Genomic DNA, 23158 nt, shown 5'->3' on the forward strand with positions numbered 1-23158 from the left:
CTAATAGCTGTCAAGTTTCTTAATCAATCTCAACCTCATTTTCCTCGTTTATAAAGTGGAGCTATCAATACCTTCCTCACTGGGTTGTTGTGAAAATCACATGATATAATATGTGTAAAGAGGCTAACACAATGCCTGAAACATAATTAGTACTCATATTACTGCTACAGGCGTTATTATTATTATTATTAGAAAGCACTGACAGTAGCTCTTGGGAAAAATAGTTTCTGCCATCAAGCCAATACAGCCCAAGTAAAACCAGGCTACATCTTTGTCAAACTCAACTTTCCTTAGGCTTCATTACCTTGTCTATAGAAAAGACATGATAATAACATGATAAAAAACATGATAAAAACCTATAATGGATTATAATCTGGAAAAATATTGAATCACTATGCTATACTCCTGAAACTAACACAATATTGTAAATCAACTACACTTCAATTACAAAAAACTAATTTAATATTGCACAACAATATTAAATAAATAAACAAGTGAATGCAATTTAAAAATCATTCAAATATATACTTTAATCCGAGTCCAAACCACTGGACTAACAGAGAACCTCAGACCCCAGGGACTATTCATCGGAGTGAGATCTCACGGAGCTCCTCATCTCAGCACCAAGACCCAGCTCTACCCAAGAGCCTACAAACTCCAGTGTTGGAAGCCTCAGGCCAAACAATCAGTAAGACAGGAACACAATCCAACTCATAAAAAAAAGAAAAAAAGAGACAGCAAAAAAATATGTCACAGATGAAGGAGCAAGGTAAAAACCTACAAGACCAAATAAATGAAGAGGAAACAGGCAATCTACCTGAAAAAGAATTCAGAGTAATGATAGTAAAGTTGATCCAGAATTTCAGAATTAGAATGGAAGCACGGATTGAGAAAATGCAAGAAATGTTTAACAAAGATCTAGAAGAACTACAGAACAAACAAACGGAGATGAACAACATAATAACTGAAATGAAAAACAGACTAGAAGGAATCAATAACAGAATAACTGAGGCAGAAGAACGAATAAGTGAGCTGGAAGACAAAATGGTGGAAATAACTGCCAAGGAGCAGGATAAAGAAAAAAGAATGAAAAGAATTGAAGACAATCTCAGAGACCTCTGGGACAACACTAAACACACCAACATTCAAATTATAGGGGTCCCAGAAGAAGAAGAGAAAAAAAAAGGGGTCTGAGAAGATACTTGAAGAGATTATAGTTGAAAACTTCCCTAACATGGGAAAGGAAATAGTCACCCAAGTCCAGGAGGCACAGAGAGTCCCATACAGGATAAACCCTAGGAATAACACACCAAGACACATATTAATCAAACTAACAAAAATTAAATTCAAAGAAAAAATATTAAAAGCAGCAAGGGAAAAACAAAAAATAACATACAAAGGAATCCCCATAAGGTTATCAGCTGATTTTTCAGTGGAAACTCTGCAGGCCAGTAGGCAGTGGCAGGATATACTTAAAGTGATGAAACAAAAAAAGCTACAACCAAGATTACCCAGCAAGGATCTCATTCAGATTCAATGGAGAAGTCAAAAGCTTTTCAGACAAGCAAAAACTAAGAGAATTCAGCACCACCAAACGAGCTTTACAACAAATGCTAAAGAAACTTCTCTAAACGGGAAACACAAGAGAAGAAAAAGACTCACAAAAACAAACCCAAGACAATTAAGAAAATGATAATGGGAACATACATATCGATAATAACCTTGCATGTGAATGGATTAAATGCCCCAACCAAAAGACACAAATGGCTGAATGGATACAGAAACAAGACCCACATATATGCTGTCTACAAGAGACCCACTTCAGACCTAGGGACACATACAGACTGAAAGTGAAGGGATGGAAAAAGAAATTCCATGCAAATGGAAATCAACAGAAAGCTGGAGTAGCAATACTTGTATCAGATAAAATAGACTTTAAAATAAAGACTGCTACAAGAGATAAGGAGGGACACTACATAATGATCAAAGGATCAATCCAAGAAGAAGATATAACAATTATAAATGTTTATGCACCCAACGTAGGAGCACCTAAATACCTAAGGTAAATGCTAACAACCATGAAAGGAGAAATTGACAGTAACACAATAATAGTAGGAGACTTTAACACCCCACTTACACCAATGGACAGATCATCCAAACAGAAAATAGATAAGGAAACACAAACTTTAAATGACACAATGAAACAGATAGATATAATTGATATTTATAGAACATTGCACCCAAAAGTGGCAGAATACACTTTCTTCTCAGGTGCCACAGAACATTCTCCAGGATATATCACATCTTGGGACAAATCAACCTCAGTACACTTAAGAAAATTGAAATCATATCAAGCATATTTTCTGACCACAATGCTGTGGGATTGGAAATCAATTACAGGAAAAAACCTGTAGAAAGCACAAATACATGGAGGCTAAACAGTGTGCTACTAAATAACCAAGAGATCACTGAAGAAATCAAAGAAGAAATAAAAAAATACATAGAAACAAATGACAACAAAAACACAACGACCCAAAACCTATGAGATGCAGCAAAAGCAGTTCTAAGAGGGAAGTTTATAGCAATTCAATCTCACGTCAAGAAAAATCTCAAATAAACAATCTAAGCCTACACTTAAAACAACTAGAGAAAGGAACAAAGAAAATCCAAAGTCAGTAGAAAGAAAGAAATCATAAAGATCAGAGCAGAAATAAAAGAAATAGAAACAAAGAAAACAATAACAAAGATCAATAAAACTAAAAGCTGGTTCTTTGAGAAGATAAACAAAATTGATAAACCCTTAGCCAGACTCATCAAGAAAAAAAGGGAGAGAATGCAAATCAATCAGGTTGGAAATGAAAAAGGAGGAATCACAACTGACACTGCAGAAATACAAAGGTTTATAAGAGACAACTACAAACCAACTATATGCCAATAAAATGGACAACCATGAAGAAATGGACAAATTCTTGGATAGGCACAATTTTCCAAGACTGAACCAGGAAGAATTAGAAAATATAAACAAACCTATCTCAAGTAATAAAATTGAAACCATAATTAAAAATCTTCCAACAGGGCTTCCCTGGTGGCGCAGTGGTGGAGAGTCCGCCTGCCAATGCAGGGGACATGGGTTCGTGCCCCGGTCCAGGAAGATCCCACATGTTGTGGAGCAGCTAGGCCCGTGAGCCATGGCCGCTGAGCCTGCGCGTCCGGAGCCTGTGCTCCGCAATGGGAGAGGCCACAACAATGAGAGGCCTGCATACCACAAAAAAAAAAAAAAAAAAAAAAAAATCTCCCAACAAACAAAAGTCCAGGACCAGATGGCTTCACAGGCAAATTCTATCAAACATTTAGAAAAGAGCTAACACCCATCCTTCTCAAACTCTTCCAAAAAATTGCAGAGGGAGAAACACTCCCAAATTCATTCTACGAAGCCACCATCACCCTGATACCAAAACCAGAAAAAGATATCACAAAAAAAGAAAATTATAGGCCAGTATCACTGATGAACATAGATGCAAGAATCCTGAATAAAATACTAGCAAACAGAATCCAACAACACTAGCAAACAGAATCCAACAACACATTAAAAGGATCATACACCATGATCAAGTAGGATTTATCCCAGGGATGCAAGGATTCTTCAGTATATGCAAATCAATCAATGTGATACACCACATTAACAAATTAAGGAATAAAAACCATATGATCATCTCAGTAGATGCAGAAAAAGCTTCTGACAAAATTCAACACCGATTTATGATAAAAACTGCAGAAAATGGGCATAGAGGGAGCCTACCTCAACATAATAAAGGCCATATATGACAGACCCACAGCAAGCATCATACTCAATGGTGAAAAACTGAAAGCATTTCCTCTAAGATCAGGAACAAGACAAGGATGTCCACTCTCGCCAGTCTTATTCAACATAGTTTTGGAAGTTTTAGCCACAGCAATCAGAGAAGAAAAAGAAATAAAAGGAATACAAATCGGAAAAGAAGAAGTAAAACTGTCACTGTTTGCCAATGACATGATACTATACCTAGAAAATCCTAAAGATGCCACTCGAAAACTACTAGAACTAATCAATGAATTTGGTAAGGTTGCAGGATACAAAATTAATGCACAGAAATCTCTGGCATTCCTATACACCAGCAATTAAAAATCAGAAAGAGAAATTAAGGAAACACTCTCATTTACCATTGCAACAAAAAGAATAAAGTACCGGGCTTCCCTGGTGGCGCAGTGGTTGAGAGTCCGCCTGCCGATGCAGGGGATGCGAGTTCGTGCCCCGGTCCAGGAAGATCCTATATGCCACAGAGCGGCTGGACCCGTGAGCCATGGCCACGGCCTGTGCGTCCGGAGCCTGTGCTCCACAGCGGGAGAGGCCACAACAGTGAGAGCCCTGTGTAACGCAAAAAAAAAAAAAAAAAAAAAAAAAAGAAGAAAATACCTAGGAATAAACCAGCCTAAGGAGTCGAAAGACTAGAGTACTAAAGTACTCAGAAAACTATAAAACACTGATGAAAGAAGTCAAAGATTACATAAACAGGTGGAGAAACATACCATGTTCTTGGATTGGAAGAATCAATATTGTGAAAATGACTATACTACCCAAAGCAATCTACAGATTCAATGCAATCCCTATCAAACTACCAATGACATTCTTCATGGAATTAGAACAAAAAATCTTACAATTTGTATGGAAACACAAAAGACCCCGAATAGCCAAAGCAATCTTGAGAAAGAAAAACAGAGTTGGAGGAATCAGGCTCCCTGACTTCAAACTATACCACAAAGCTACAGTAATCAAGACAGCATGGTACTGGCACAAAAACATAAATATAGAATCAGTGGTACAGGATAGAATGCCCAGAGATAAACTCACTCACATGTGGGCACCTAATTTACAACAAAGGAGGCAAGACCATACAATGGAGAAAAGGCAGCCTCTTCAATAAGTAGTGCTGGGAAAACTGGACAGCTACATGTAAGAGAATGAAATTAGAATACTACCTAACACCATACACAAAACTAAACTCCATATGGATTAAAGACTTAAATGTAAGACCAGACACTATAAAACTTTTAGAGGAAAACAGAAAAAACACTCTTTGACATAAATCACAGCAAGATCTTTTTTGACCCACCTCCTAGAGTAACAGAAATAAAAACAAAAATAAACAAATGGGACTTAACTAAACTTAAAAGCTTTTGCACAGCAAAGGAAACCATCAAAAAGACAGCCCTCAGAATGGGAGAAAATATTTGCAAATGAAACAACAGACAAAGGATTAATCTCCGAAATATACAAACAGCTCATGGAGCTCAATATCAAAAAAGCAAACAATCCAGTTAATAAATGGGCAGAAGACCTAAATAGACATTTCACCAAGGAAGACATACAGATGGGCAAGAGGCGCATGAAAAGATGTTCAACATCACTAATTATTAGAGAAATGCAAATCAGAACTACAATGAGGTATCACCTCACACCGGTCAGAATGGACATTATCAAAAAAGCTAGAAACAATAAATGCTGGAAAGGGAGTGGTGAAAAGGGAACCCTCCTGCACTGTTGGTGGGAATGTAAATTGATATAACCACTATGGAAAACAGTATGGAGCTTCCTTTAAAAACTAAAAATAGAACTACCATATGACCCAGGAATCCCACTACTGGGCATATACCCTGAGAAAACCATAATTCAAAAAGAGACATGTCCCACAATGTTCATTGCAGCTCTATTTACAATAGCCAGGACATGGAAGCAACCTAAATATCCATTGACAGATGAATGAATAAAGAAGATGTGACACATATATACAATGGAATGTTACTCAGCCATAAAAAGAAACAAAATTGAGTTATTTGTAGTGAGGTGGATGGACCTAGAGTCTGTCATACTGAGTGAAGTAAGTCACAAAGAGAAAAACAAATACCGTATGCTAACGCATAATATGGAATCTAAAAAAAAAAGAAAGGTTCTGATGAACCTAGTTGCAGAGCGAGAATAAAGAGGTAGACATAGAGAATAGACTTGAGGACATGGGGTGGGAGGGCGAAGCTGGGGCGAAGTGAGACTAGTGTCGACATATATACACTACCAAATGTAAAATAGTTGGCTGGTGGGAAGCAGCAGCATAGCACAGGGAGATCAGCTCGGTGCTTTGCGATGACCTAGAGGGATGGGATAGGGAGGGTGGGAGGGAGGCTCAAGAGGGAGGGGATATGGGGACATGTGTATGCATATGGCTGATTCACTTTGTTGTGCAACAGAAAGTAACACGGTATTGTGAAGCAATTATACTCCAGTATTAAAATAGTAAAAAAAAAAAAAAATACATACATATATATATATATATATATACACTTTAAATGGGTGGATTGTTTGGTATGTGAATTATATCTCAATAAAATTCTTACCGAAGAAACCCCCATAGTCATAACCCACTTACTACTATATTGTAAAAGAAAAAAAGAAATAAAAAACAAATCAAAAAGCAATTCCACTGGTGGGGTGCCCCTTAGCTGCCCACCCAGAATTCTAGTCCCTTGCAGAGTCTTCCAAGTATTCTGAAAGTCTCAAGAAATATGTGCTCAGGAATGAACCCAGTCATTTTCCTGCCTCAGCGTCTTTATTCAAGCTCACTGCCCTGAGGCTACTTGAGGGAGAGACCTTTCAGTGCCAGCACGGTTTCTGTGGAGAATGCTGTCTGGCAGTCTTGTGAAGCCACCATTTCCTTATCAAAAAGCTGAGAAAGATGCCACCTGCCCTGTCCCTGTGCCACCTGGGTCCCAGAGCAGCCTCACTCAACCCAGAGTCTCTCTCTCGTGAAAACAGCTCTTTTCACATCTTACCTGGTTCCACCGTAAGAATTCGAAAGCCGCCTGCAGAGCCAAGCAGGGAATAGATGTTACACTATCCCACCTATTCTCCCATCTCTCACCATCTTTCTTCCCATGAAGCCAAAACAAAACCAAGGCTTTGTTTAGCCCTGAACATGTCAACTAAAGCTGACAGATACCGGTGGGGTCACCAGCCCATCAGCTGAGCAGACAGCCAGACCCTGAGTCACAGTTTGAATCAGCTGAGTCCCTGGGGCACTAACTTATCTTCCCAACAAGCCAGTGAATAGATTTGTGGAAGACAAAACAAAACAAACAAAAAATACCCCCTGGTACAAGAAGACAACTGATATTTGATTGAATTTCTCCAACCAAGTAATTCATTCCACTTGCACTATGTATGAGGGTCCCTATCCCAGCACATGAGATTGTGTTTATAGGAGGAATAAATCGTGTGTTAGTTTTTAGGGGGTTTGATAACTTTACATATCCGATACTTATGTTTATATGTATGAAATGTGTGTTTTTAAAAATCATGTCAAAATGATTAGAAAGTAGAGTAGGAAGTAAGACCTAGACAGAACCATCAACTGAAGGAATGTTATCATTCATGAAATCTCTTCATGAAAAAAAAGAAATCATGGGGTATATGAGAAAGAAGCAGAAATAAAAAGGATTATTTAACAACCTGAAAATTATAAAGATTTTCCTGTTAGTTCATTTCTTAATTTGAAAACAAACAGGGAATTATTTTCAGCTGAAACCAAGAGAATTTAGTATTAAACATTTCCATGCATTCATGGACATCTGCCTTTTTTTAAAAAAAAAAGTACCAGAGCATCTGTAGCAATGGGCTCCAGTAAGCCCAGCAGGAAGGAAAGTCATGCTTGAGAAAGCATGGGAAGGAAGAGGTGGTCTGGCAGGTCCCAGAAGAAACATGAGATTAAACCATTCACAAGGTGGGGAGGAGAAGAGTCTGAGGCAGGCCATGCCATGGGCCCAGGCCAGCCCGTCACAGTAGCAAGCAAGCAGCCCATTCGAGAACAGAGGCCAGTTGCTCTTGGCTCTGTTTTTAAGACTACATGATTTCTACACTTGAAGGGGAAATTTTCTAGTTAATAGAATTTGCATAATCCCGTTTCCTTTTAAGTTTTTAATCTGGTATTGCATTATAAGTGCATAAATAGTAAATTGATCATAATGGGTGATACATGTGGGGAAAACCCAGGATCCTGGAGTATTCATCAAACTCTAAGGTAGTCAGAAGACTAGAAGCAAATCCATCCTCTGTTGGAACTGGACCAGGGTTAGAGAGGCCTTCACATCTGAAGGGAACGTTTTTGAACACACCTCCCTTCGAATACAAGTTAGGATTGTGAGAGGTTAAAAAAAAAAAAAAAATAGTCCCGATGTTAAAGATTTAGATGCATTCAAGTCATATAACAGTGAGATATAAACATGACACATATATTTAAACACATAATACATTAATGCAGTAAAGTGAAAGCTTTCTATGATGAATCATCCCCTCCTTACACAGTGTCACAGGGATTACTTTATGCTGAAGAAGTTTAATTAGCATCGGTAGTTTGTGGCCCTGTTTGTGAATAAAAACCTCTGCTCAAGATTTTTATATTCCTAAAATACCACGACCCTCCAACGTTGTCTGACCAGCTGGCTTCTGAATCTATGCAGTATAGTGTTTTTTGTAGACAACTAACATGCCATAGAATGAAAAGAAACAATGATTGACTTCTTGGATGGTCAACTGGAGTGGGTTCAGTCATGAAAAGGGGACCCACAAACCTCACACAGCCCCAAGCAGCGTTAGACTCCTTTTTTTTTTGTAGAAGAAAAACTACTTTCTTCAAATTGCTTCATACAATAAACCAGGTGTTCAAATGAACAGGCCAGGATAAATGTTTTGCTTGGTTTAATCGAATCAGTTGACCAGAATCAAAGGAAATCCAGGCGATTGTATCAAGCTAAGGTACTTGATACATCCAGCTAAGGTACTCACTGTGGATGTTTACACGTTACAGGTCAAGAATATTTGACATGTCGGTGTTTAGACGTAGCATTTATTTTGTTCAGACCCATTAGAACTTTTACACCAAAATGACGTCTTGCTCCTACTCTTACTTGGAGTCAGGGGCCTACCTCTCTTACTAGGTGGATTTTGTTCACCTCCTTTCCTGGCTTGAAAAGGCCTTCAAAGATAATTAGTCATCAATTTAGTTTTTTACTTTCTAATCACTTTTAATTTGGGTGCGAAGTGTTTTTTTGACAGCTGGATCATCCTCATTTATTAAACACATCTCTATATTGTTCTGAGCTATTTCCTCGGGTCACATCTACCTTAAGAATTCGACTTGCCCTATGCATCTCTTCCTTTTACTTGGCTGTTCCCGAGTTATATCCTTTATAATAAAACTGTAACTATAAGCATAAAAAAAAAAAGAAAAAAGAATTCGACTTGCCATCACTAATGAATTCATGGGTGGGCATCAAATTCTGGAGCTGGTTCCTTAATAATAATACTGAAAATCTTTTGTATTTTACAGAATGTCACATGCCATTTTATGGCAGAGTATACATTTCTATAGTTATTTTCAACCTTGTTGGGGGTCATGGATTCCCAAAAAGAATATGATGGAAGCAGTCTCCTCTCAGAAAAATGAACATATGAATATATGCAAACATTTGCATATCATTTTTTAAAGTTTGTGGACCTCTAGAGATTATTTAGTGATACTCTAGGATTAAGAACTTTTGTTCTAAGGGGACATTTTCGAAAGAGATAGCATTTCTTTTGATTTACAGGGCAGACTCTTTTGAAGAGAGAAATGTGAGGTAACTGAATGGGACCAGATGTATCTTGGAACATTAGCGTAAGATCGTTGAGGAGAGAAACATTTGATAGAAGCGAAATAACTTCTGGACCATTTCTTTCCAAGCTAAGAATATTGCCCAGCCTCATAAAAAGGATCTTTTCCACAGGTACACAGAGTTATAAGGCCACTGATCTCTCTCCAAGAACACAGGCTACCGTAGAAAGGATGACATGCGCTTTGGGAAAGAGTCACTTTTCCCCTGTGTCTAACCCTTAAGTGTGATGTAACAGTCTTTGGAGAAAGAGTTATGTTTACTTATTTTTTCCTCACCTTAATCTTCCCTTTAGCATATGGTGACTTTTTCTTCTCACAAATGATACGGCTAATTGCAGACAAGAGGATTGCCATTCCTGTGATCTAGAAGGATTCTGCTCCCGGGTAAACAGCCAAGAACTTTTGTTAGAGAGAAGGAAGATGGAGGAAAAGGAATTGACCTTTTCTGGTGTGTGTTCTATGCTGAACCTTTGAAGTAGTGCCTTTCATAAGCCTGCTCATGACAAGCAAGAGCAACAGGAAAGCAAACTGGACCGAACCCTGGGCCAGTTAGTCCATTTCTTTGAGCTTTTGTTTCCTCATCTATAAAATGGAGATAATAATGCTTACTTTATAGGGATTTTTTATGATATAGGAGAGAGTGTGTGTCAGATGGTTAGCACATGCCTGGCATGTAATGAGCATACAATTACCCTCCTCAGTTGATTTTGTATTTTCGAGGGTGATAGTTTTGTTTTTATCAACTCAGAACACAATAGAACATCACATCATTGTTGCTTTTTAAAACTAGTGTCCTCCAGCAGACAGGCTACATGATTGGGCACTGTTTAAATATTTTAATACTTTTAATATGTGATTATGCCTTCATTTTAGGACACTTGAAGTGTTTGGTCCAGATGGCAAGTTATATAATCAGGTTAATTTTCCTGGACCCTGAACTTCTCTTGGACTTGAAAGTATCACTGTCACTCTGGAACCAGCACCCACCTTAACTTATGTATTCAGTTACTCATTTGTCACTGATCAAAAAAAATATTTACTGAGAGCTGAATAACACCACATGTGGGGACACAGTACCAAATGTGTCTCAGGAAAGCCCATCTGGGAAGCAAAGGGGAAGAGTTCACCTGCTGGCTTTCTACCTGGTATTGTTTGAACTCTTGCTACCCAGGAACCCCCCTGAGCTTCTGGTCTACCTATGTCTGCATCTTCTGCCTCAGCATCAGCAGGGAGGGGCCAGGGTAGGGGCTGGAGGATTGTGGATTGAACACTTAGGCCTGTTAGAAACCCTGACTGATAGCAACGCAAGGCACCCAGATTCGTGGCATAGATCCGCTCAGTAACGCAAAGCACCAGCTTACCCTCTGCTTCACTTTCACAGTGGGTGTTTTATTTACAACTTGTATGTAAAAGCTTGGCTCCGTGTTATAAGTCAGCTCTCTTGATGATCCTCCTCTGCCTTTAACATGTGTGTCTTCCTGTTTCCTTGACCCTCTGTCTTCAATTCACGTCTCCACAGCCTCGCAGACCGGAGCCCTCCGACTTCCATCCAGGGAAAACTGAACTGCATTTTGTCATTTCATTTCTGGGATGTCTATTTTCTTTTCATGGAGGGTATTTTGACTTTTTTTTAGGGCCCTTTCACAAGATGATCAAGATGACATCCACCTAAAACTGGAGGATATAATTCAACTGGTAAGTTCAGCCGTGGTCTTATCCTGCACAATTATATGTAAGACTCACCTCTCAAAGGCAAGCACTGTGCCCATAACTGATAACTGGGTTCTGGACTGTATATTCTGTCGCTGTAACTGTGTGAGAAGAACCAGATTTGGCTTTGGGGTTTAGCAGTTGGTCCATGATGTTAATGCCGGCTGTTATTTCTGAACTTTCTGCCATTTTCTTCATAGCTGGAATCCAGGGTGGACTTTGTACTCCAAGCAGCTGCAGTGAGCTGGCAGGCACCTTGCTTCCGAGTGTGTTTCATTCCCTGCCCTCATCTCTTGCAGACAGACTGTCCGAAGGCCGAGTGCTTTGAGACCTTGTCGGCCATGGAGCTGGCTGAGCAGATCACCCTCCTGGACCACATCGTTTTCAGAAGCATTCCCTACGAGTGAGTGTGCCCTCACAGCCGCAGGGCTGCCTTACAGCTGACATTGTTCCTCAGCAGATGCGTGTGCGCAGAGCTGTGGCTCTTAGTCTTATGTTGGTTTTGTCCCACTTGAATGTCTTTTGGTTCCACTATATGTTGGAAATATTTATATAGAAATATTGGGAACTCTCAAGATGGTCAGTCTTGTGTTTCTGTATGTGCTACAGTTACCATAGAAGGCGAAGTTCTCTGTCCTCTCACATCTTTGTGTTATAGAAACCGCAATACAGTATAACAGTGGTTCTCAAACTTCATGGTGCCTAAAATCATTTGGGAAACCTGTTCAAAATGTACATCCCTAGGTACCGCCCCCTGGCCACCCCCCCCCGGCAGAAATCCTGATTCCAGTAGGTTTGAGGCCCAGGAAACTACATTTTCAATGAGAATCCCAGATAATTCTGCGTGAGCTAAGACTATACTTTGAGAAACACTGATGTTGGGAAATTCTGTAAATTCTGCTGCAATTTTTCCCCCATGTCCATAAATCAGCAGGTGGTATTGCTGAGCATCGAGACTCCAGAACAGCGTAGACTCCCAAGACAGCGCTTTGCACAGAGCACACTTGGAGTGGGTATCTGCCGAGTGAACGCTGTCACGTAATGAGCATCCATGTCACTACTGCCTTTTAACTGTCTCGTGTGCAGAGTAAGGGAGGCTCTTTAAGCCCCCTCCTGCTGTCCTAATCAGCAGCTCTACAAACAAGGCCTTTGTGTGGACAAATAACAACTGTTGGCATAAGTCCCCTGTGAAATTATAACTAAATGAAAGGTATGGGAGGGGCTGGGTAAGAGGTATGACTGTGGTCCATGTTGTATGTAGAGAAGAGGACATCCAGGATGATGGAGGCTCAGGCATAGCCGTGTTGGTGGTCAGAGCTACAATAGAAGGGGCAGGGCTGGAAGATGCTCCTGCAGACTTTTCTTTTATGCATTTTATCTTATTTCCCACTTTCAGCAATTGTAGGCCCATCCATGAACATGGGGAAAAAAGGAACGTGGCCCCTTGGCCGTACAAATGAACCCACTGACTATTTGATGACTTGAGTTAGGAGTGCGGTGCCTCTTCCCCCCACCTCCTGACTATCCTCCAGTGCAGTGAGGATTCAGGAGGGAGGGGAGCATGACCAGTATGGAAGAGGAGAAACAGCAAAGGCTGAATCTTTGTGGTTGCCCTTGGTGTGGTCTCTTCCTGGGACCCTCTCACCTCTCCTCCTCTCTGCTGCTGTGAACATGTACCAATTTTCATCCGTAGAAAAAGCACATCTTTGTGTCCAACAGCCTTGCAGGATGGGAACAGTACCACCCACGTCAAGGGACTCAGTCAACATTGGTGGATTAAGAATGTGTCAGAGTAATTTCATTTTAATTTCGGTAATGCCTTGACAAAATAACTCCTGTATGCTCCAGCTTGATTGTCCCTCGCTTGCTGTGATCCAGTGACCCACTCATGAGTGAAATGAAGGAGCAGGGATGTTATTCAGAAGACAGACCTTCCTCCAGGCTGAGCTCCCACCACCGTAACTGCCTTCCTCACACGAACGGGCTGCAAAGTGCTAACACCAGCATTTGTTCATTCGGCCCTTACCACGTGTACTGTTCCGGGCTCTGGGGCGAACAAAGGAAAGTCCCTGCCCACGGAATTGACATTCTCCTGGAGACTGTCAGAGCAAAGTGGAGGAAAACATGCTGTTCTTGATTAACATTTTTGGTAGTGATGGATTTTTCAAGCCTTCTGCTAAGGCTTAAGATTTTTTCAAGGTGATCCAGGGAAAATGGTCTTGGTCTCTGAGTTAGTACTTAAGCTCTTTATTCCTCTTGTCATTGTTTTCCAATTTCAGAGAAGCCTTTATAATGATCCTAATAGGGACCCGGTTCCAAACATTTATAAGAGAAAACTGAAACTGAAGAATCTTTTTCTTTTTGGCATCAAGTGGTGAAATGGTAGAATTGAGCTAAAGTTCATTTGAGATGGAGCAGCAGGGTTGGGCAATGTCAAGTTTAATGTATATAATATTCATAATAATTATTCAGGATCATGGGCACCCTTAAAAAACTTAATTGATTTTGTGTTTTGTTTTGAATTTTCAGAGAATTTCTTGGGCAGGGGTGGATGAAGCTGGATAAAAATGAAAGAACACCTTACATTATGAAAACCAGCCAACACTTCAATGATGTGAGTAACCACAAAAATAAAACCTTGGGTGGGAGTGTTATAGGAAGATGAATATCAGGTCTTGAGATGCCTTCTCTAAATTAAAAGAAGTCTTCCACCCACTTTTTAAACAAAACTGATGGAATGTTAAAAAAAAAAAAAAAGCTTAAATATCCTCTAAGAGTTCACAGTGATGTGATTACTTCCAGTTACCTTCCAGTTCACATTTGATGGTACACAAGTCTGGTAAGTGCTCAGTGATGCATAGGTAGCTGCTATTATTTTTATCATGATCATGATTACTTCATGGTCGTAGATTGACTGGTTCTAACAGCACTGTGTCACTGGCCCCTGGTGGTCCTGGTGATGGTAAGGCTGGGTTGCTACAGCTCCTCCTCATTATTACTGAACATTCAGTCCCAGTACATTCCAGGGTGGGAAGGAACCTCTCTGAGCGTAATTACAGTGATGCTGAGACTGCGTGCAGAGGTAACCAGCTGTTGGTCCATCTCCCCCTCTGCTCTTCTGCAGCAGTTTAGATGGAGTTACTTTTATACCCTCCTCCTCCCTATTGGTGCTGTCCTACTGGTCTTAGTCCTGTGGAAGAGCCACAGATGTTGGAATGTCTTCAGGCCTATCCCGGCAAAGGGAAGGCTCCCTTTTCAATTCTACTAAAGTACGGTAAAAAGAGTAATGATGATGTTTAAAAAAAAAAAAAAAAAGACTACCAGGAAACCTGTAGGTAAATTAATGTCATCCAGAATCAAAATACAAAACAACAGTGCAAATTCCCAAGACAGTGCTTTGCTGAGGGTACATGTGGAATAGGTGTTATTACATAACAAGCATCAAATGTCACTGCTTCCTAAAGGACAGGACACATGACCTGTCTGGGCCACTCTTTGAGAAGCAGAGCCCCTTCTGTGCACAATAAACGGATTTTATTTTCTTTTTTGCCTGTGCTGTACATACACTTGGGATGAAATGGACACTCAAATCAGAGGTTCGGTCCCAGGCTCCATACCCACATGTCTCTACTTGGGTGGCCACTTGCACTGTGTCCAGATTGCAGATGGAACTCATCATCAGAGTTCCTCCCAGACCCACCAAGCCTGCTTCTTCATCTTATTCTCTGTTCTTGGTCTTGGGTAATGGTCCCACCAGCCACTCACTCAACCAAGCACGGAATCTAGAGGTCATCTTCGACCCCTTCTTCTCCTTTCTCCACCTCGCTCACCCCTCAACATGTTAGTGAACCCTAAATCTACACATCTCAGACTCTTCTTTTCCCCTCCCTTCCCACTGCCATAATCTTGATTTGGCCTTTCATTCTTTTCTCTGGGAGCTCCTAACTCACTATCTCCCCACCCCCATCTCACTGACACCCAACCCTTTCTTCACACAGTGGCACGGAAATAACTTCTCTCGGAGGCCCATCTAATTATATCTCTTTGATGAAATTTTGTCAGTGGCTTCCTCTCACCTTCACAGTACGGCCCCAGCCGCTCAACCTGGCCTACAGGAGCCCTGCCTCCTGTCAACCTTGTCTCTCACCAACCCCCGTGCTCCTCAGACAGCTGCCAGATCCTCCATGCCACCACGCCTTCCCCCTCTGTCCCTTTGCAGACACTCCTCTACTTTGATGGGAAGCAGTAGCTAGCTTCTCCTCACGCTTCAGGGTTCAGTGCAGGCACAATCTCTCTCCTCTGTACTAGGCCACCTGCCCCATGCTGCCTCTATTTCTCAAGCTCCACCACCCCCCCCCGCCCCACAGCCCTAGCTTTGCATTTCGCTTTGTGGTATTTACTTGTTTCTGTCTGCCTCTCCTCACCTTCCCACCTAACCAGGCTCAGTGCCTTAAGGTCAGGGAGACTGATTTATTTATTTTTCCTGTTCCCACAACCTAAAAGAATGGTCCTTACTGGGTGCTCAGTACAAAATAATTTCTTTAATAAATATGCACAATGATAGTTCTGAGGCCCTGTGAGATTTAAAATACCTATGGAATTATCAAAGAATTGGTGTACTCATCAGATTTAGTATATGGATATAAGATTATGGACCCCAGATTCCCTTTATTAGTAACCAATCCTGTTCTAGTCTTTTCCTTTCCATATTCTAAGTGTTGAGCTTCTTAAGTTGCCTCTTTTTCTCTTGGCGTTAACTAATAGAATTACAGTGCTTAGCCTTGAAACTATTGGTCCCTTTAACTGCTGGTGGAAAAAAAATTCAGCAAGATAAGATGAAAATGTTCTCTCTTCTGCACCTAAGTGTTTCTGGTTTGAGAGTTGGTAGGTTAGAGTTTGATTTGATTGGGAGGAAATGTGTTTTCTTTGTGCTAACTGAGGCTTCCTAGAGTGAATATCCCCACATCGTTGGGACCCAAGGAACATTGGGAGAGGCCCCAAGAAGTGAAACCCCTGATCTGCAAAGGTTGCCATTCCTCAGGGGTTAGCTCGTTCTCTGCCATTCTCTCAATAATTATTGGAAATGACTCCTCCATCAAAATTACTGATTAGCAAAACCACCTCTTCCCCCAACAAGCTGATCCCAAACAACCCCTCTCTTCACTCAGGATGAGCAGGTGTTCATTCGTGTGTTGTTATTGTTACCATTACAGACTTTAGTTTCTTCAGAAGGTTGATATCTAAATGGACCATGATCTCACATCCCTTGACACCTGCTTTGCTGACATTTCTGTAGGTAATTCAGGTATCGTGCCTGCATGAATTGCTTTGGCTCTTAGCTGCCCTCTCTTGGCTTTTCCATTGTCTCAGATGAGTAACCTGGTGGCCTCCCAGATCATGAATTATGCGGATATCAGCTCCCGAGCCAACGCAATTGAGAAGTGGGTGGCCGTGGCGGACATCTGCCGGTGCCTGCACAACTACAACGGCGTGCTGGAGATCACCTCGGCCTTAAACAGAAGTGCTATCTACCGGCTGAAGAAAACCTGGGCCAAGGTGTCCAAGCAGGTGAGCACCAGCGGGCGACACCTCCCGCTGCCGCGAGGAGGAGAGACTGGGAGACCAGAGCCAGGATAAATATTACTGATTAGGAAATAATTAGCTGAAATGTGCAGCTCCGTTGCCAAAGAAAGGTGGGTAATTACTGTGTTCTTACCACTTAATTGATTCTGCTCATATGTGTTTCTAAATGGTTAATTTAGAAAAGAAAATACAAACCAAAACACTCATTATAACATATCTGGGGACAACTTCAGACAATGTGGTTGACAGTCAGGAGGTGTTCCCTGAATCATTTAGGGAGGGCGCATTGATTCCAAGTGAGCACAGTGATGTCCGTGGATCCATTCTTTCTCCCTCAAAGGTACAAATGCCTTAGGGCCAAAGACCAGGGATAGAGGGCCTCCATGTTCACCTCTTCTTTGTCATTCAGGTAGTCAAGTTTTGGCATAATGACTTGAATGTGAAGAAATATAACTTCTTAATTTTCTTTTAATTGGACTTAGCTTGTTCACGCTTACTTTTTCCTTCAGATAATTTCAGGATTCAAGTGACATCACCATTTCCCCCCTGCTCTTCCCCCTGAGTGTCAGTGGGTGTTAGGGAGGGCTTTTCCGGGCTTGTGGAAGGCTGTGTGCACCCACTGGCCTCCTGCTGTAGTCTTTGGCAGTTTAGTCATTGGGTACAAGTCGCTGTGAGTTGCCTGTGCCTGGTGTTCAAATGGTCAACCTACCCTACCAGGAACATGGCATGGTTATTGCACGCAGGGAGCCTGACTGACCTCACCTCCCATTCATCTCTCACTGGCTCTGCTGATTCTCTGAGATGGGGTGCGTATTACCTCTACTACAGGCTGTGGTGCCCCTTGCTGATCCCTAGTGGGCAGGCTAATTCTTCATTACTAGATAACTCACTTGACCCTCTCAAAGGGTGTTGGGGGAACTTTCTAGGCTCCTCCATGTCCCATGGGCGCCAGAGGCTAGGAGTGTTTATGCCAGGCCCTCTCTGCATATCCTTCTTCCACAGACCACTGTGCCTGCCTTGTTGTGACCACCCAAAGTTGGTGAAGGGTGTCTTCAGGGCGCCCACCTCAAGGGTTTCAGGCAGGAAGAATAGCATATATTCTGCTGACATTTCCTCAAAGCTGTCTGGTTTCTGTTGCCCCCTCTGAGGGTTTAAGCCCCTCTCAGAGACATTGCTTCTTACTCTCTTCTATTTTCTTTGCTCTCTCCGAGCCTTTTAAATTCCTCCCTATGTAGCAAGAAACCAAGCCTAAGTCATATCTTTTATCCCCTCCCCCCATTCCTTAGTAAAAATGGAATGCTCTAAGAATCCCAAGTTTGGCCTCTAGAAATGGCAAATTCTTCTGTGCATAAAGCCTGGACCTTGCAAATAAAAGCCACAGCTTTTATAAAAACTGTTTTTAAAAAACTTTTAATCTTGAGATCACTGTAGGTCCATATGCAATTATAAGAAATAATAGAAATCCCTTCCACCCTATACCCAGTGTCCCCCAGTGGTAACATCTCACATAACTACAGACAATATCACAACCACAAAATTAACCATTGGTACCATCCACCAATCTTATACAGACTTCCTTACTTTTACATGTATTCATTTGTGTGTGTGCATATGTGTGTGTGTGTCTAGTGTGCCTTTATTACAGGGATAGATGCATGTAATCACCACCGGAGTGAAGATACAGAACAGTTCTATCACTAAGATCCCTCCTGTCACCCTTTTATAGCCCCAGCCACCTTCCCCCCTCTCCCTCCCTAACTCCTGGCAACCACAGATCTGTTTTCCATCTCTGTAATTTTGTCATTTCAAGAATGTTATATACATAGAATCATGCAGTATATGACATTTTGAGATTGCCTTTTTTTAAACTCAGAATAATTCCTTTGAAATCCATTCAAGTTGTTACATGTATCAATTCTTAGTTCCTTTTTATTGCTGAACAGTACCTCGTGGTGTAGATATGACATTTCATTTAACCATTCACCCCTTGAAGGACATCTGGGTGTTTTCAGTTTCAGCTATTACAAATAAAGCTGCTATGAACATTCATGAATATGTTTTATGTGACTATAAGTTTTCATTTCTCTGGGATAAATGCCTAAGTGTGCGATTGCTGGGTCATATGGTAATTGTGTGTTTAGTTTTATAAGAAACTTCCACTCTTTTCTAGAGAGGCTGTACCGTTTTACATTCCTATCAGGAGCGTATGAGTAAACCAGTTTCTCCACATTCTTTTTTTTCTAGATATAAATTTATTTATTTGTGGCTGCATTGGGTCTTCGCTGCTGTGTGCGGGTTCTCATTGCAGTGGCTTCTCTTGTTGCAGAGCATGGGCTCTAGGCGTGCGGGCTTCAGTAGCTGTGGCTCGAAGGCTCTAGGGCACAGGCTCAGTAGTTGTGGCTCACAGGCTTAGTTGCTCCGTGGCATGTGGGATCTTCCCGGACCAGAGCTCGAACCCGTATCTCCTGCATTGGCAGGCGTATTCTTAACCACTGCGCCACCAGGGAAGCCCTCTCCACATTCTTGTCAGCATTTGGTGTTATCACTATTTTTAATTTTAGCCGTTTTGAAATCTCACCATTGTTTTAATTTGCACTTGCTAATGGCTAATAATGTTAAACATCTTTTCATGTGCTTGTTTGCATCTGTATATCCTCTTCAGCAAAATGCCTAATCATGTCTTCAGCTCATTTTTTAATTAGATTGTTTGGTTTTTTTACCTTTGAGATTTGAGAATTCTTTCTATATTCCTCCACTTCATTCTTCTGTTTTGAAATTATTTTAACTACCTTAAGTGCTGTGACTTCCATATAAATTTTAGGATTAAAAACTATGTCTTAAAAACTTTACTGAGATTTCCATTGGAATTCCATTAAACCAATCAATTTAGGGAGAATTGACATCTTTACTACACTGAGTCTTCCAGTCCATAAACACAGTATTTCTCACAATTTCTTTAGGTTTTCTTTGATTTCTTAAATCAGCCTTTTGAAATCTTCAACATACAAGTCCTGTATATGTTTTGTTAGATTTATGCCTAAATATTTCATTTTCCTTGGAGATATTTAAATGTTCTTGTGGTTTTAATTTTGGTTTTCACACATTCATTGTTAGTATATACAAATGTAATTGATTTTTGTGTGTTGGTCTTGTATCCGTAACCTTGCTGAACTCACTTATTAGCCCTAGGAGCTTTTTTGTAGTTTCCTTGGAATTTTCTACATAGACAATTATGTCACTTGTAAATAGGAACAATCTTATTTCTTTCTTTCCAATTTATATGCCTTTATTTCCTTTTCTTGCCTTATTGCTCTGGCTAGACTTTCCAATGCTATGTTGAATAGGATAGTAAGAGAGGACATTCTTACCTTGTTCTTGATCTTGGGGGGAAAGCTTTCAGTTTTTCACCATTAAGGATGGTGTTAGCTGCAGGCTTTTTATAAATGCTTTTCATAAAATTGAGGAAGCTACTTTCTCTTCCCTAGTTTTTGAGAGATTTTATGATGAATGGGTATTGGAATAGTATTTTTATTTTATTTATTTTTATTTAAAAATTTTTTTAACATCTTTATTGGAGTGTAATTGCTTTACAATGTTGTGTTAGTTTCTGCTGTATAACAAAGTGAATCAGCTATACATATACATACATCCCCATATCTCCTCCCTCTTGTGTCTCCCTCCCACCCTCCCTATCCCACCCCTCTAGGTGGTCACAAAGCATCGAGCTGATCTCCCTGTGCTATAGCTGCTTCCCACTAGCTATCTATTTTACATTTGGTAGTGTATATATGTCCATGCCACTCTCTCACTTCACCCCAGCTTATCCTTCCCCCTCTCCGTGTCCTCAAGTCCATTCTCTACGTCTGCATCTTTATGGAATAGTATTTTTAAAGTGGGCTTCAAATGGCTATATCAGAATCCAAAAGCTGGACACTGACCCCTTGGTCATGGCTGGGTTTTGCCTCCCTCTAACGCGGTGGTGGCCTCAGCCATTAGGCACTGGATACAAAGAGCATATTATCCTGTCACACACATGTCACATTTCATCAGAGTTGGTATTGGTCAGTCCATAGCCAAGCACAGAATATGTGCTTTAATGACTTGGAAATTAACAGTCAAAAAGATTCATCATGAAAACTCCCTGACACAAGACTTCTCCTTTAAGATTCCCTATTCAACATGTGCTTTTCAGTTCTTTAAGTTCCGAAGTTTCTTGTGCATTACAGTTTTTCTTTTCTACACATTTTCTCTCTTTTTGGCTCAACGATTAGTGTAGTCACTTTTCTTTACGTGTTCTTCCTCCTTTTTTTAAACATTAAATTTAAATATAATGCCCCCCTCTGTACTTTGAAAGTCATATCACATCACAATAGTCTGGCAAAGGTATCAGTAACTGCCACTGTAGAAGAGAACTGAGCATCTTTTGGTAACTTACCACCTTACCAAACCATAGGAATATTTTCATGACATACTAAGTTATTTGTTTCTTTCTAGACAAAAGCTCTAATGGACAAGCTTCAGAAGACTATTTCATCTGAAGGAAGATTTAAAAATCTCAGAGAAACCCTTAAAAAGTATGTCTATCTTAATTATTAAATTATTCATAATTCACAAATATGTTTATATAATTTTTATAGTGTACAAATAGTCACTTACCTCCTACTTTGGCTTGAAAAGAAAAACAAATGGGAACAACTTCCATCACATAGGTGTTTTTCTGATTTCCCTTTTCATTTGGAATACTGTGGATACAGTAAGTAAATAGCTTATGGACATACTCGTGGTATGCAGAGCTTTCCAAATAAGAAGAAAATATCACCATAGTAAATCAAACCACATAAAGAGTAAATAAAACTCTTTTACTATAAAGAGTTTCTTGACTTGGTATTTCTTAATCTAAACACAGTGATTTCCTGTGATTTTTTTTTTTTTTTTTGTGGTACGCGGGCCTTTCACTGTTGTGGCCTCTCCCGTTGCGGAGCACAGGCTTCCGGAGGCGCAGGCTCAGCGGCCATGGCTCACGGGCCCAGCCGCTCTGCGGCATGTGGGATCTTCCTGGACCGGGGCATGAACCCGTGTTCCCTGCATCGGCAGGCGGACTCTCAACCACTGCACCACCAGGGAAGCCCTCCTGTGATTTTTTAATTTAAATATTCCAGTGCCTATTGATTATTGTTATGTATTTTTGACCTTTTATTGCTGGATCATTCTCTCTTTCTACAGACACGCACACACACACACACACACACATGTGCACAGAGACAGAGAGAGAGAGAGAGAGAGAGAGAACAAAATGTATTCTCCTGCAACTTGTTTTCTTATCATCTACTGCACATACTTGCCTTACTCTGGAAAATATTGTCCTGTGATGCCCTGAGAGAAAGAAAGACTCATAGTAACAACAGTGACAACAATAGCACAAGAACTATTCACTGAATACTTGCTAAATGACAGACTCTATGTGAAGTGCTTGATGTGTCTAATTTAAGCCTCACAGCAAACTAAAGAGATAAGTTTTATTGTCTCCATTTTACAGACAAGGAAACTCCAGTTCAGAGAGTTTGCCCTGCATCACTTAGTAAGTGGTCAAGCAGGGACTCAAACCCAGTTCACTCTGGATCAAAAGGCCATATTCTCAGCCTCTAGACTCCTTGAGAAAAACAAGTTCATCCCCCTTCCAAACAGCAAAGGTCTCACTTTAGCATGTAGTTGTCATATTAATTAAGTCTATACCTTCTAAAACATTTAAGTACTAACTAAAACAGAAAACAAGTTTTACAAGCTCTAATTACATTGATGTTTTTTTCCACCCACTTCTTTAAGGTTGAATGTTTGCACTTTAATGAGGTGAGGGCATGGGGTTTTCCTACATGCTTTTACCCCTCAGAGAAGTGTGGCCAATGCAGATAAATACTGCAAGCAAGTCTCGCTAGCAAACGTTAGTATTTGTCTGTAAGACATCCCGTTGTTTGAAATACCATTGTCTCAAACACATAGTAAAGCATGGGCGGTAATTTTGTATCATATTCTATTGTGAGGCATATTTAAAACTCTGCATATCATAAGTGTGCTTCTGAAAATGGAATTTAAAAACTTGATTCTTCAGGGTGGGAGCAGCACATTTGCTT

The 23158-nt window shown here is 40.6% G+C and overlaps 1 protein-coding gene across 8 annotated transcripts in view; it reads left to right on the forward strand.

The window, feature by feature from the left end:
- The window catches only part of RASGRF2 (Ras protein specific guanine nucleotide releasing factor 2), a 233180-nt gene that overhangs the window by 202889 nt on the left and 7133 nt on the right, over positions 1 to 23158 (forward strand). For 7 of the 8 annotated variants that reach the window (XR_012330743.1, XM_073802262.1, XM_073802259.1 and 4 more), the window contains 5 exons: positions 11372 to 11432; positions 11747 to 11850; positions 13977 to 14061; positions 16818 to 17015; positions 21525 to 21604. Coding sequence is in view for 6 of the 8 variants with exons in the window: in XM_073802262.1 (XP_073658363.1) it covers positions 11372 to 11432; positions 11747 to 11850; positions 13977 to 14061; positions 16818 to 17015; positions 21525 to 21604 (528 nt within the window). In the remaining 2 variants the exon portion in view is untranslated. Of the gene's footprint in view, positions 1 to 11371; positions 11433 to 11746; positions 11851 to 13976; positions 14062 to 16817; positions 17016 to 21524; positions 21605 to 23158 lie in introns of those variants that run through there. The other variant, XR_012330744.1, reaches the window with a different exon arrangement.

The sequence above is a fragment of the Tursiops truncatus genome, chromosome 3 (assembly GCF_011762595.2).
Source record: "Tursiops truncatus isolate mTurTru1 chromosome 3, mTurTru1.mat.Y, whole genome shotgun sequence".
Taxonomy (NCBI): Eukaryota; Metazoa; Chordata; class Mammalia; order Artiodactyla; family Delphinidae; genus Tursiops; species Tursiops truncatus.